Source organism: Yarrowia lipolytica, chromosome 1E (genome assembly GCF_001761485.1).
Source record: "Yarrowia lipolytica chromosome 1E, complete sequence".
Lineage (NCBI taxonomy): Eukaryota > Fungi > Ascomycota > Dipodascomycetes > Dipodascales > Yarrowia > Yarrowia lipolytica.
Genome location: NC_090774.1, coordinates 3,752,314 through 3,765,662, shown reverse-complemented (window position 1 = coordinate 3,765,662; position 13,349 = coordinate 3,752,314). Strand labels below are relative to the sequence as shown.

General features: G+C 48.8%; 2 protein-coding genes across 2 annotated transcripts; one reads left to right on the top strand and one right to left on the bottom strand.

Annotated features, from left to right (window-relative positions):
• Window positions 1–4,605: 4,605 nt before the first annotated feature.
• Window positions 4,606–5,572, top strand: YALI1_E37603g (uncharacterized protein; the record flags this gene model as incomplete). The annotated part of the gene is made up of 2 exons (XM_002143054.3): window positions 4,606–4,627; window positions 5,295–5,572. 2 exons carry the CDS (start codon window positions 4,606–4,608, stop codon window positions 5,570–5,572), a joined length of 300 nt encoding a protein of 99 aa, XP_002143090.1.
• A 2,023-nt stretch (window positions 5,573–7,595) lies between these two features.
• On the bottom strand, window positions 7,596–8,219 carry YALI1_E37574g (uncharacterized protein; the record flags this gene model as incomplete). Its single annotated transcript, XM_504652.2, has 1 exon — window positions 7,596–8,219. One exon carries the CDS (start codon window positions 8,217–8,219, stop codon window positions 7,596–7,598), a length of 624 nt encoding a protein of 207 aa, XP_504652.2.
• Window positions 8,220–13,349: the final 5,130 nt, after the last annotated feature.

Genomic DNA, 13,349 nt, shown 5'->3' with positions numbered 1-13,349 from the left:
GTCTTTGTCCTCTTGACAGCAAACACAAAATGAAGACCCCTGAAGTGTCCAAAATGGCTGCCTCGGAAGCGAGCGTTAAATCAAACAATAAACTGCGCCGATCCGTACAATGGGAAACTTCCGCCAGCAAGTTAGTGTGGCGGGCGGGACCGATAGCCGACGAGAGAGAGGCAGGGGCACACGTGACCAGGATGCTTGACCGGGGTGCTTAACCAAGACTGCTTAGTAAGACGATGATGCAAGCCGAAAAGTGCAAGAAAGCAGCCCTGGTTCAGAAGACACGTGGAAGGAAATAACAGAAGGGAGAGGGCATCGTTGAGTTTGTTAGCTTTCTCAACTGGTGTGTACTCATCATGGGAGTTCTCTCCTATTAGTCATCAGATTGTTTGTGGGAAAACAACCAGTAAAAGAGTGATCTGAAGACACACAATTGAAGCTGGCTAAAACCATCCAATCAATCTTCCCGCTTTATCCATCAACTTCAATTTCTTCTCCGCACTCTCTGAAACCTCCGCACTCACGTTTTAATTGTGGGACTGTGATTTGCCATCAAAAGTCATGTTGCCATCATTCAGACACGCGGAGTCGTCTCAAGAGTCCATTTTTGGGCTCTCCATGAGCTACCTTCATCTCCAATCATCTTTCTCAAGTTATCGCATCTCTCTGAGCGCACCAAGCTGTGTTGTGTCCATTCGTCGCTAGCAGAAGATGTGTCTCAGCTAGTGAGTAATACGCGAAAAATGACTAAACCAACTCGTACAGAGACAATCTGTGTGGACTAAAAGAGGTCATTGAGCCTGTGAAGGGTCGTATTCACATTCTTACGTTACAGACAGAGCTCCATATGAAAAGAAAGAGTGGACATTTGGAATTTTCGAGATTGTGAAAAAAATAAAAATGTTGGCCAAAAATCGACAGAAAAAAAGCGCTAAAAACACAAGATAAGCTGCCGAATACTATACAGTGTTCAAATAAAATGTTCCACTGTTTGTATCATGCTCTAGGCCCAAAAAATGGCCTGATATCTCCGACCAACATGCGTCGGTCCGAACCAAACAAGCATGTCATCGACTGTATCAGATCTATGAAGATGCCAGGGAAGCAAGGGTATCTCTGTTTCAGGGAAGCCGTGTAGCCCGATCGGGAGAGATGCTGTATTTTGTGAGCGCTCCCCCGCCTCTCCCCGTGTAAATAATCGATAAGCAAAAGAACAAACTAGCTTTGAAAATTGTCCACGGAGGTGAGTATACGCACCCCACCTGGAGCTACAGTTGAGGTCTCAGGGAAAAAGCTATGAGGTGGAGAGAACCATCTAACGGGTCAACAGTGTTTAGCAGTGTTATGGAGATCAATTCTGTTTTCTGCCAGGTTGCTATAGGACAGGCTTACCAAGTCTGTGAACTCTTGTCTTCCTATTCGATTCGGTATAGTCTTTAGTCAAAAGAAACGACTGCAGAGACCAGTGGAAGGCAAAAGCAAATCCGAGACATGATACAAAGCAAAGTGACGTTGTGGTGGGAACCCAGGCTGTGTTATCGAGGAAGAATGTGCTGTACGGTGGATCGTACATGTGGATACAAGAGAGAGAGTCTTTCTTCTCAGTATTTGTAACTCTGAGTTGAGCTTTTGTTCAAGGTCATGTGAAAGGAGATATCCAGGCTGAGTCTGTGCGATACCTAACACACTGGCGATCCAACCCAACCATGAGTATCGTATGGATGTACATGGTGAGAGTTCTCCATGTGACACCGGCCTACTACAAGTAGTGCAGTAGCACAGAGTAAATCCACTCAGTCAGCTATACTTCTCGCTTAGGCAATAGCAGATCTTGCTATTGCTTTTTTCTCCACAAGCACATTGAGATTTGCAGCGAGCCGACTGTACACGTCTGGGACCGGTGGTACTGTACCTCTGTTTGTTCGTTCACGTGGATCTGATTGGGGGAAACCTCATCTGCGTTAGGCCCCTGCAAATCTCTTGCTATGGGAACTTGCGATCAATCATCTCCTTGCTCGCCTTCCATGTAATGGCAATCCTCTTCTCTGCAGATGTGCATTGTTTTGGACCATTTAGGAGGTCTGTCAAGAACAGTACAGTAGTGATATACAGTATAATTAGTACCGCGCCTACTTGCACTTGACACGATACGGTCGGATAATACTGGCCGAAATTTATAGGGCAGGTGACTCGGGCTATAGGTCAGCTTTTGGACAGCCGGTGGGGTGGTGGGGAGGAGGCGGGGGATAATTAACGCTCGAAACAATAACATTGACGGCGATTTACCTTTTCTTTGTAGGGCCCGGGACTCTCCTTTTGTCCTTTTGTCCTTTTGACCTTTTGTCCTTTTGTCCTTTTGTCCTTTTTGCCCTTTTTGCCCTTTTTGCCCTTTTATACAATTTTTACAATTTTTACCATTTTTACCATTTTTTACGCGCATTGTCGTGGAGGTTGGTAGGTTGCACTTTTCGCTTATATTGCAGATAATACCAGCGGCCGAATTAGGAATGTCTCACATACAATCCACTCTTTGTGTTGGCGCCCACAAAAAGGCTAACCTTGGATTCTCGCGAGCTGTTTTGCTTAGGGAAAAAACAAAATACAAAAAAAGCCAACATCGGCACATCTGGATAAATACCTCATTGTTCTGCTGGCTGGTCAAACCTAGTGGTGGTAGTAGGCCCACACCGCCGCTTGAGCCAACCTTGCATACAATGGGTTTATGAGCGTGGACCTTTCGGATCTATTGGGCTCACTTGGATCTGTTGCTTTTGGACGTTGTTTTTCTGGGCGGGTGAAGAGTGTTGGTGACGTCAGAGACAGGGGAGGTTTTATACCGACATCGCCCGTACGGTAGGTGATCACGCCGTCAACATGGGTCGCCCGTCAGGCCTGGCCCCTCCACGTCATCAACGTTTCTTTTTGCAGACATGCCTGTTGGGCTGGAGCCTATCTGTTGATCGAGATACAGATGGAGATGTCGGAGGCTAGAGATTAGTCGATCCAGCAATGCGAGTGGACGTAGATATATGCTGGGGTGTAGGGGTGGTACAAGTAGTGAGTGATAGTGAGTGATAGTGAGTGGTGTCTCTTGAGTAGTGTCTCTTCCTCCCATCTTACTCTTGCCCCCACTCTTCACTCTTCCCCCATCTTCACTCTTGCCCCCACTCTTCACTTCACTCTACTCCACTTCACTCCCACTCCCACTTGCACTCCCACTCTCACTCACTCCTTCACACCAACTCTCTCACCACACGGCACGGCTGTAACGTTTGTAATAAGAGCTCCAACCAGGCTTTGGCGCTATTCCCTCCCTGTCGCCATTGACTCAGAGTTGAGAGCCAATCCACGCCCGCAATATACAGTTCCCCACCCGCAACTCAAGGTTGCAAACTTCTATTGTTGGATCGCTCAACCGAGCAGCCTCCATTGTCCTGCGCGCCACCCTAGAAATTAATTTCGATCCACACACAAAGCTCTAATTGTGCGCACCCCAGTCGCAGATTGACGTGCAGATCTCCTCCAGGTGTCGATCGAGATCCTGAGAGCGTCTTGTCACTGGGCGGAAGAAAGCGGAGCAAAGATGGGACGCGGAGAAGGCGGAAAGATCGGACTCGCTAGCCATGGCGAAGAGCTCGTTCACCCGTTCTGGAGGCTCTCAACGGGCTAAACGGCACCGTTGGTTTCGTCCAATAGCTCTGTCTCAACCAACCATCCTTACATTCTCAAATGTCTCACCCGCCAAAAGAGACAGATGATCGAGGTGCAACAAGCATGGACAGGGTAGGGTAGTTTGGCGACGACAACTCAGCTTATTTGTCGATACAAGTATGAGGATGAGTACGAGTACGAAAATCGAGCGTGAAGCCCTGTTGGACTCTACCCTGGACCATGATTGGTTGACTCGGGCTAACTTCTCCCGAGTACTCCGCGCTTCACACTATCTCTCGCTAAAAGACCAAATCAAGACCTGTCAAACTGCGGCATGTCTTACGTTGACCGAGTGCTGTCTTTTTGCCGCCGAGATCAGTCACTGAGTGGAAGGAGTCCGCCATCTCCGCGAGTTGATCAGTTGGTCGTTGGTTGGACCATGCACTAAAAAGATGGTGTTGAGGTATACAAGCAGCTACCGACACGTTTTTTTCCTGTCGTATATCTGCAGCTCGAGTATTGCCGCTTCTATGGCGTTTCATGGACTCTGTACAGTGTAGTCGTATGTACTGCAGCGGTCTTCTCCGTCAAGTTTGGTCGTAGAAACAAACGGACAAACCGGTTCCATTCTTCAAGATTCCAGCTTCCAGATGAGCCATTCCGAATCTCTGTTCTTCGAGCATTCAATAGAGTTGTTAACTGTTCACCCGGGTAACTCATCTGTCAAGGTCATAACCTGTGACGTTTCTAAATACAACCCATTCAATCGAATATCCCGACGCCATCAAACTCCTTGTTGGGCTCGTTACAGGGCCCATATTCACGTCTCACCCCATTATGTGTGATTACCCTTATGTGCACTCTGATTGGCGGATTCGAGCCCAAACCCTAAACCTCCACATAGATTCTCCCTACACTACGTCCAGACCTCCAAAAGCACATAACGACACATCCAAAATGGCTGAATTCCCTCCTCTTCGTGAGTACTAAAGTGAAGTGATTGCTGGGCGGCGTGAAGCGACAGTATGGCGTGTCAAAAACGGCTCTTGAAGACGCTTTCAGACACGAATTTAAGCACACACAATGGCGAACAAACGAAGGACGCAGACTTGATATCGATATGACCAAAGACACCTGATTCGGTCCATGGAGAACGTGTCGATTGAGAGGCACAAACACCGTGTCAGTTTGGTGACACACAATGGATTCGGAGACACACAGCCGATTCGGAAACACAATGCCAATTCAGAGACCAGTGCCAATTCAGAGACCAGTGCCAATTCAGAGACCAGTGCCAAATTCAGAGACAAAGTGCCAAATCCAGAGACGTTGGTTGGATTGGAAACATCGACCTGACCCAAGGATATCATAAAGACGTGAGTCTGTGTCTGGAGAATGTGACATGTGGCAATGGTAGTTATGTGGATATGTCATGGAAAGTGTGTAGTTGTGCTTATGGTCCATTGATAGTGTGATCTGATACTTTCTTTGCGTCATACATATCACATGGTGAACCCGGAAATAGTGGAAACAAGCGCTCACTGTTGGTTCCACTAGTTTACCACATTCAAACATTTGTGACTCTACTCAACGGTGCTCCAGAATTCTGTCCAATGTCGTCTCTCTCCCCTCACCTACTAACCCAGTCTCCCAGGAGGACATGAAGAAGCACAAGATTCTTCTGGCATACCGAGACCGGTGTGCCGCCCTCCTTGTCCCCCTCAACGAGTGCCGAAAGAAGAATTATTACATGCCCTGGGCCTGTGGCCACGAGCGACATGAGTACGAGATGTGTGAGGTGGCCGATTTCCAGCGACGAGTCAAGGCCATGGACAAGCTCAAGGCCGAGAAGATCGAGCAGGCCAAGGCTGCCGCTGCCGCCGCCGCCGCCGCCGCTGCCGCTGACGCTGAGGAGTCCAAGTAGGGAAATTATTATTAGACATACATTTGAATGGTTGAGAGTAGTGTAGGGATCAAAGGAGGACGAGCGAGGTGTGGGTGGAGGTTTGGTTCCGGTACAAGCAGCTCCACTTGATTCGGGAGATCATCGCGTCCCGGAACCGGGTTCTAATCAGAATTGGACGTGTTTGTTTTTATGTATTATGCTCAACAAAAAGGTAACTAAACTACGTAGTACATACTTAATTACTGACAGGATGTTGATGTCTTTTCAATGGCACCGATTAGACGGTGTGTGTGGTGGAATGCTTGAGGCCAATGAGAGATATCGATCGGAGATGCGTTGACAAAGCGCAGCTGATGGCTTTTAGACCCTCCACCCACTCCGGTAGCGTTATAGCGAACGGAGCTACTGGAAAGGTGGAGGCGGTTACGTCTGTCTTTGTGCTGTAGGGGAAACAAGGCAGCTGGCGGCTACTGTTTCTTTATATACGACGGTGAAAGGGTGCTTATACAGGTACTGTACAGTAGATGTTTGTGACACAAGAAGCAGCATGACTTGAACTGTAGCCAACTATGGGCCAGGTTGCGGTTGTTGTTTGGCTGGAGTTGTGGCTATAGCTGGCTGTCACGACCCACCAAGACCATGTGATAGTCGGGTTGGAGGGTTGCTTGCTGCTATGATGAGCTAGCGTGGACCAGTGGCTTGATACTATGGATTTATCGACAGGGTCGGATGCAGGGATGGTTAAGAGGAGGGGTTGCGGAGACACACTGAAAAGTTGACAGAGTAGTACATACGGGTGCGAGTACTTGTCGGTCAGTGAGATGAATAGGTCCAACTGATTGACTGAAGGCTCTACGGGGCTTATTGAGTGTTTTTTACCGGAATGCCGCCTGCTGACGCCTGTACGGACCACATGTCGACAGGAACGCTGTCAACTCCTTATCTGTCACCTAGGCATCTCCGATCGAACAGATCCAAGCTCTTGGTACTGCACTGTGGCAGATACCACCTTCTAGTGCTACGCTAGCTAGAGTTAGTGCAATCTATCTATCCCCCACAAGTTAGCGGAACATAGAAAAGACATCTGAAACTAGTACTTGCCAGATCAGGCAGCCAAATCTAGGGGCACGGTTGGGTTTGAGACTGTGCAGGTTGACTAGCGGTTTTTCCGTCGTCGTTTGGTAGTGGTCTGGGAGGCTCTAGCCACCTGTAGATAGCACGAATACTGTTGTGAGACATCTCAGGGAGGAAACAAGTCTGACTGACTGGATATAAATGAATCGTCTGTATTCACATAGCTTTGGTTTTTTTCTTTCCCACCTATAAATGGCTGCTTAATAGCCAAGTCTGAGAAAAGCCCACCAACAAATCTATAAGTGAAACAATACGCCATAAAACCCGACAATACAACATTTATCATAGCAACGAACCGTGTTGGTTCATGATACTGTTTAGTTTGTAAGCCGTTTTGTCTGTCAAAAATGCTCCTTTGGGTCCAGCATGGATACACACGAAGTGGTGCGATAGGGACCCCCTCGAATGTCAAGTTTGGCCCCTCTAGGAACACTCAGAAGATCGTCCCGAACCTAGTGGTACCAAAAAAAAACCTCATTTCGCTCAGAAACCGGTCTCAGAAAAGGTCTCAGAGTATCTCCAGCCCCCTCAAATAACATCAATACACTATTATCTTAAGATTTCGTGTTGATGTCAGCTCTCCGCGTTGCGCAATTGCACAAAAGTGCCTTTGTGGATGCCATAACAGGCTGAAACTCATAGACGACATTTCTATCCGCTGTCTGACCAACCGGTCTAATTTTTCAACAATCACCTCCAAAATTGAGCTAAACAGAGCGTCTCCATTCTTCCAACCAAACTCCAACTACATTCCAGAACCGCCTTTCCATTCATCTTCTCCTACCCACAAACCGACAATACTACTACTCGTACCACAATATGCTCAATGATGATGCTATTATACAATAAATACATGACAGTCTAGTGTCTCTTGCGGGTGTCGTGACAAAGTCTTCCGTGTGCCGACCTACTCGCTCAAATTAGTTCGCATTCGCTTCTGACGAATGGCTTCTCCGGCAACATTGATACCTTTTCGCTTGGCCAGCTTGGCATGGTATAGTCCACAGGCATTGCACAGGGTTCGTGCTCCCTCGGGACCCTTTCTCCACTCTGGAGTCTCGGTGGTTCCACAGCCTCTACAGACAGTGGTAGAGGCGTCGGATCGAGATCGTTTGCGCTTTCGCTTGGTGTTTGTGTTAATGAAGAGCGGCGAGGCGGGAGGGGTGGTTTTGGGAGGGTACTGGGCATTTGTGGTCTGGGACGAGGCGGCGGCCTGGTGGATAGCCACCACATTGTCTCTCCACTCGTCAAAGATGGCCGAGCAGCTTCTGAGCCGCAGGATCATGGCGTTGAGTGCGTCGATGGAGGGCAGAGGTGAGTGTGGGGACGAGGCGGCGTGGGCCATGTTCCGCATGTCTCCACCGTGGTTCTGCACAAAGGTCTCCAGTTGCGAGATCATCTGGTACATGTGGGAGGCCGTGTCCTTGGACTCGAACGTCTTGCGCTTGAAGTCCTGGCCCGAGAAGGGCGTGTAGTAGGGAGGCATCATGGGGTGGGTCATGGGGCATGGGGGGAGGAATGGGGTGGCCATAAGGCTTGGGGGTTGTATTATTCTTGGGGGGGGGGGGGGGGGGAGGTTGGTTGGTGGAAGGAAGAGGAGGTTGGTTCAGCGGCATATGCTGGACATGTTGGGGCTGGTGCTGGTGCTGGTGCTGGTGCTGGTGCTGAACAGGTTGAACAGGTTGAACAGATTGAACAGACTGCTGCTGAACAGGCTGTGGAGTGGGAGCCTGCGAGTGAAGATGAGGAATAGGAGTGGTAGAAATGGGCGCCGGGGTGGAGATGGGCGTGGAAGACATGGAGTGTGTTGGAGCCGGTGGGGGCAGACTGTGGGGAACAGGATTGGGGGTGTTTCCAACACTGGCGTTTCCATTGGCGTTTACATTGGCGTTTGAGTTGGCGTTTGCACTGACACTCGCACTGGCACTGTCAAACGGGGTATAGTTCAATGGCGGAATGTTCACTGGCAGCTGGGATGGCTGGGTGTCCAGAACCCGCATTGGCGGAAGTCGCACCTCGGATTTGTAGAATGAAGAAGGGTCATTTTTGGACATTTCGACCTTGGCATGAGGCGACACGGGCGACAGGACGTAACGTTCGGGTCGAGGAGTGGCCGAAGCAATCATTCTGGAAATGAAGCTCACGGGGAGGAGGTGGTGGCACTGTTCACTCGGTCCTTGTCGACAGACGGGGTGAGCAAGACGAGACACGGGGGCGCGGGAGAGAGGCTGAGGGACCGCCGACGGCTAAAAGAACAAGAGGGTGGATGATATGACCGCCAACCTCCATGGGGAACAGCAATATATATTAGTTTGGAGACTGGGGAATTTTGACTTTGCGAAGAATGGCTTCCCGTCTTAGACCCATGCGGCTTGTTTAATCTGTCCAATGTCCTTGTTCAACTGCTTGTTATTATCTGGCGTGCCTGACACCCAAAATACGGTTAGGGTTTGCAGCCAAAAGTCTGCTTTTTTTCTAGATGCCGCTCACATGCAGAACCCCTGTGTTGTTTGGGCTGTGTAGGGGCCCGCGGGGACACGTGGGGGCGTTTTGAGAGCGGTTTTAGGACTGTTTTTTGGGGGTAAAATCAACTGGATCTCTCTCCAGGCCCCCGGCTACCTCTATTTGTCCAGTGTTCCATTTTCCCGCAATCCACCCTAGCGTCGAAGCTAATGTGCCATTTTGAGCAAACAAAGACATGCAAATACATTGTTCTAGTCGAAACTCTATATATCGAGTTTCTGAAAAGTATATTAGTCAAACCTAGAGTTTATTATGGCCACAAAGAAATCCATGTGTCGAACCTTATTGGCAAACATTGTCTTAAAACCTTATTTGTCTTTTTCGATATCAGCAAGCCATCAGAGGGCTTTCACCGTGGGGACCTCCAGGACCTGGACAAGCAGAAATCTTGAGCAGATTGCAAAGCGATCAAAAAAGAAACGACCGCCAGGGTGTCATGTAAGGTGTTCCAGGAGGCAATGACACGGTTTTGTGGAGCCAAAGTGCAGCATGAGCTGAACCCAGCGGTGGTCCTACTTGCAGCCCTCCATCGTATCCAGTCATGTCCAATCCTGCCCAGTCGCCCAGTTCTGCCTAGTTCTGCCCAGCGTGACTGGTCCTCCACCCCACATATATGAAACGTCCTTTTGTTTGTTTCTTGCTCTTCGGTGCATGGACACTCCGGGCCCCACCACTTTGCCACGCAAAAAGTCGGTATCTTGCACTGCTGGGCACATGCAAAGTGGCCCTGAGTAAGGGTTTGCATTGTGGCATTGGTTCGACTTGATGGTGTCGAGGTTCTGGCCGAGATGGATTGAATAAGCCGAGCTTTGGCCCGGGAGGTTGAGCAGTGATGTTCCTACAATGTAGTAGTATCAACGGTGGACACAAGTATCGGTAAACAGGTTCAGAGCCGTACCGATAGTTCCAGTATCGTCAGTATCAACAGTTTCAACAGTGAAAAGTTGCAATAATACCAATACTACTTATACAGCACTTGTCAGTCCAATAGAAACCACTCCAAACGACTCGGGAGCCAGAAACAAGATGATAACTCACTCGACCACCTTCAACACACCCTACAAACACCTTCGCTGCTCTAAAGACGAACCAACCACAAGCCACCTACCAATGCAACTCTGCAAGTATGCACGACTCTCTCACCGCATGAACGAGTGAGTGAACGAGTGAGTGAACAACACACAGACGAGCATACAGACGAACATACAGACTCCGAAAAGCGGTCGGAGGATCATCTTTGTGTGTCTACATGTCTGTAGGGGTTCTCTGACTCGGATTGTACTCTTATGGTACTCGTTTGTACTGGTACATGAAAAAGAGCCAATTGAATCGGTTGAAATGTAGATACTTTCGCAGTGGTTATCTTATCTTACTCTTGGATATGACAGCTATTGTTTGCATTGTATTGAATTGTCTCTTTGTGTGCGTTTACTAGTACTCATACGGTACTCGTACGGTACTTGTATGAGCAACCGGTATCTGGACCGAGACTTTCGTCTTCACTTCATCACTCCTCTGGACCCCCGTAGATCTACGAATTTTAGCACCAGCAAGAATTCACCTTTTTTCGCCTTTTTTTTTTTCTTCACCCTTTCTCTATCTCTGGTTTTTCGCTTTTGCATTTTTCCAGATGAAAGTGGTCTGATTTCTTAAATTTGCACAATGGTGATTGTTGTGACGCACATGACGCGTAAATAAATAAGATTAGACTTTATGATATATCAACACTCCCCCCTTGTGCATAAATACTTACCTCCAAATGCAGACAAGTGAGCATGTCCATTTTAGGAAGCTGCATGGAGCGCAGGAGGAGGAGGGGGCCGACCGTGTACACAAGAGCCGCCCTACGTCATAGTCTTGGCGCGGGATCCGAGAGGTAAAAAGAATTGAGACAGACCTGGGGAACCACAAGAGACAGGTTGCGTCGAATCATCCACGTGTTGTCTACACGCGGGCGGTGGTGGAATGGTTTGATGGATTTTATTCGCTTTTTGATCAGCCATTTCAGCCATGTAGTTCCGTCACGGTTCGGCTGAGATCGATCATTGAAATATTTTACAAGCAGATGAAAGTTGTCAACCTAATCTGACGGGAGGAGAGCGGTGTGAATTGCTGTGTACAGCAAGGTGAGGAGGTCTCGGGGCAGGCAGACGGCGACCAACCCACTAACAGAGACTTGTTTTTGGGCCCACTAGATTCCACGTCTCGGAGCTGCGTTTGGAGGTGCTAAAACAGGAGTGTAAACGGCCAAGTCTAGCCGCTGTCGCGCTTACAGGTATTGTCATATGAGTTGGTCACTTCTCCATGGCTATGCACTGGTTCTCGTGACATGGCTCCCGGGTGGAGAAGGTTGATCGCCAGAGCATGATCAGGGAGACGTAACGTTTGGAAAGTGCAAGAGCGATACGAGTGAGTGTCGATAGTGTCTGGTATCCGACATATGTTACATTGGAGAGTGGAGGGAGTGGCGGGGGTTACTGTGATTTCCACTTGTATATCGTGCCTAGTGGATCGACATGTTCCAGAAGAAAAATGCTCCGCTCATACAACCCCCACACAATTGTATTGTCTAGGTGTAATATCTGACACAACTGTTCCCGAGACATTTCGAACTGAAATACGCCAGGTTTGTAGACTATACCAACAGGAGGGTTGTTAACTTCTCGGTAGACACGTACGGCACCCACAGAAGGCATCCCCCCTCCACTCCTCGTCCAGAGACTTCAGACTCTCAGTTCCTCATCGCTGGAGTTGCTTTTTCAGCGCGTTTCTTTTGCAAATGTCGCTCTTTACTCTTCTGGTCCAAACGGGTAATTGCTTGGACGGTCACCATCGCGGTTCTCCCTGCACCAAACACATGCCAAACACATGTCCAGCGGGCTGACTGGCCGCATAGCTAGGCAGCCAACAGGGTGCAAAAATGTAAATAGACAGCCAGGGTCCTAAATTTAGCTGGTGGTGAGCGCTCTCTCCTACAAGTAGTATCTTATGCTAACTGCCGCCGTATGGCCACTCTCATTTCTTGCATCTGTATGCCAAGGAGCTAACAATCAACTTGACAGGCAGCTGTCTCTTCGAGTCAACACTTCAATATCGCAATCCACACTCGCCAGCACTTATTGGTGTCTTAGTGCAGCAAAATCGGACGATTTCTCCAGAGCATTCTTGTCTTATGGCTATACAGTCCATTCCATGATGCTGCTTCCTGCAATATGCGTAGCTGGCAGGTGTAGATTTGCCGAAATCAAGCGGTCGCCTATTGAAACTGTAAGCAACCACCCGGAAGGTGTTTGTGGTGTACAGTACTTGGAGATGTATAGGCGTGGAGAGCACCAGAATCTATCTTGGAGACACCAGACGGAGTTGTTGAAGTTCTCGGACAAAAGAAACACCAGTAAAGTCCTTTGAACTTCTTGTGGATCCTATTCAAGCTCCAGTGACCCTCTGATCTGGATAAAAATAGCCCTTTCAACATCACCACGGAACTGGTAGGGGCTGGATGGACCAACACTCCGTCCTGAGACATAGATACAAAGTTGAGAGGTCGGACAAGAAAGTTGACGGCCATGGTATCGACTGAATCGAATATCTTCATTGTGTCAAAGTGACAAGCGATTTGGCACCATACCACCGCGGCTAACCCCCCTTTTTTTCCCGTCTAGAAGTCTGTGGAACGGCTACCGAAGACGTCAACCGCTTTTATGACGTTTGACAGCGTCACACGATGATGTCATTTCATATATACGGTCCAGTAGACACTCTTGTAGGTTGATTTAGTCCAAACCTGAAGCGCGCAAGGACAGAGTTGTTGTAAACAATTTTCGCCCGCCCCGATCTAGTCTAGTCCTCGGCTGCCTTTGCTTTTCCTCGCTAGCTTGTCTATCATCTTTCGGTCCCGTCCACTCCGCTTTCCGCGTGGCAAAAAGAAACGGTTGTTGGTGTGGGCTGGAGAAGTGAAGGAATCTCCAGCAGTTCACTTAGAGAGCAAATGCGGCTCTCTGATGCCGTGTATCAAGCCTGTCAGTCTCTGTTTCCAGGAGTGAAGTACGAGACGGCGCTTGAATGTCCGTCAGTTTGTCGTCAGTGTTTGGAGCCTTGTCTATGACAAATCTGACCTGGACTTGCATACAGATAAGTC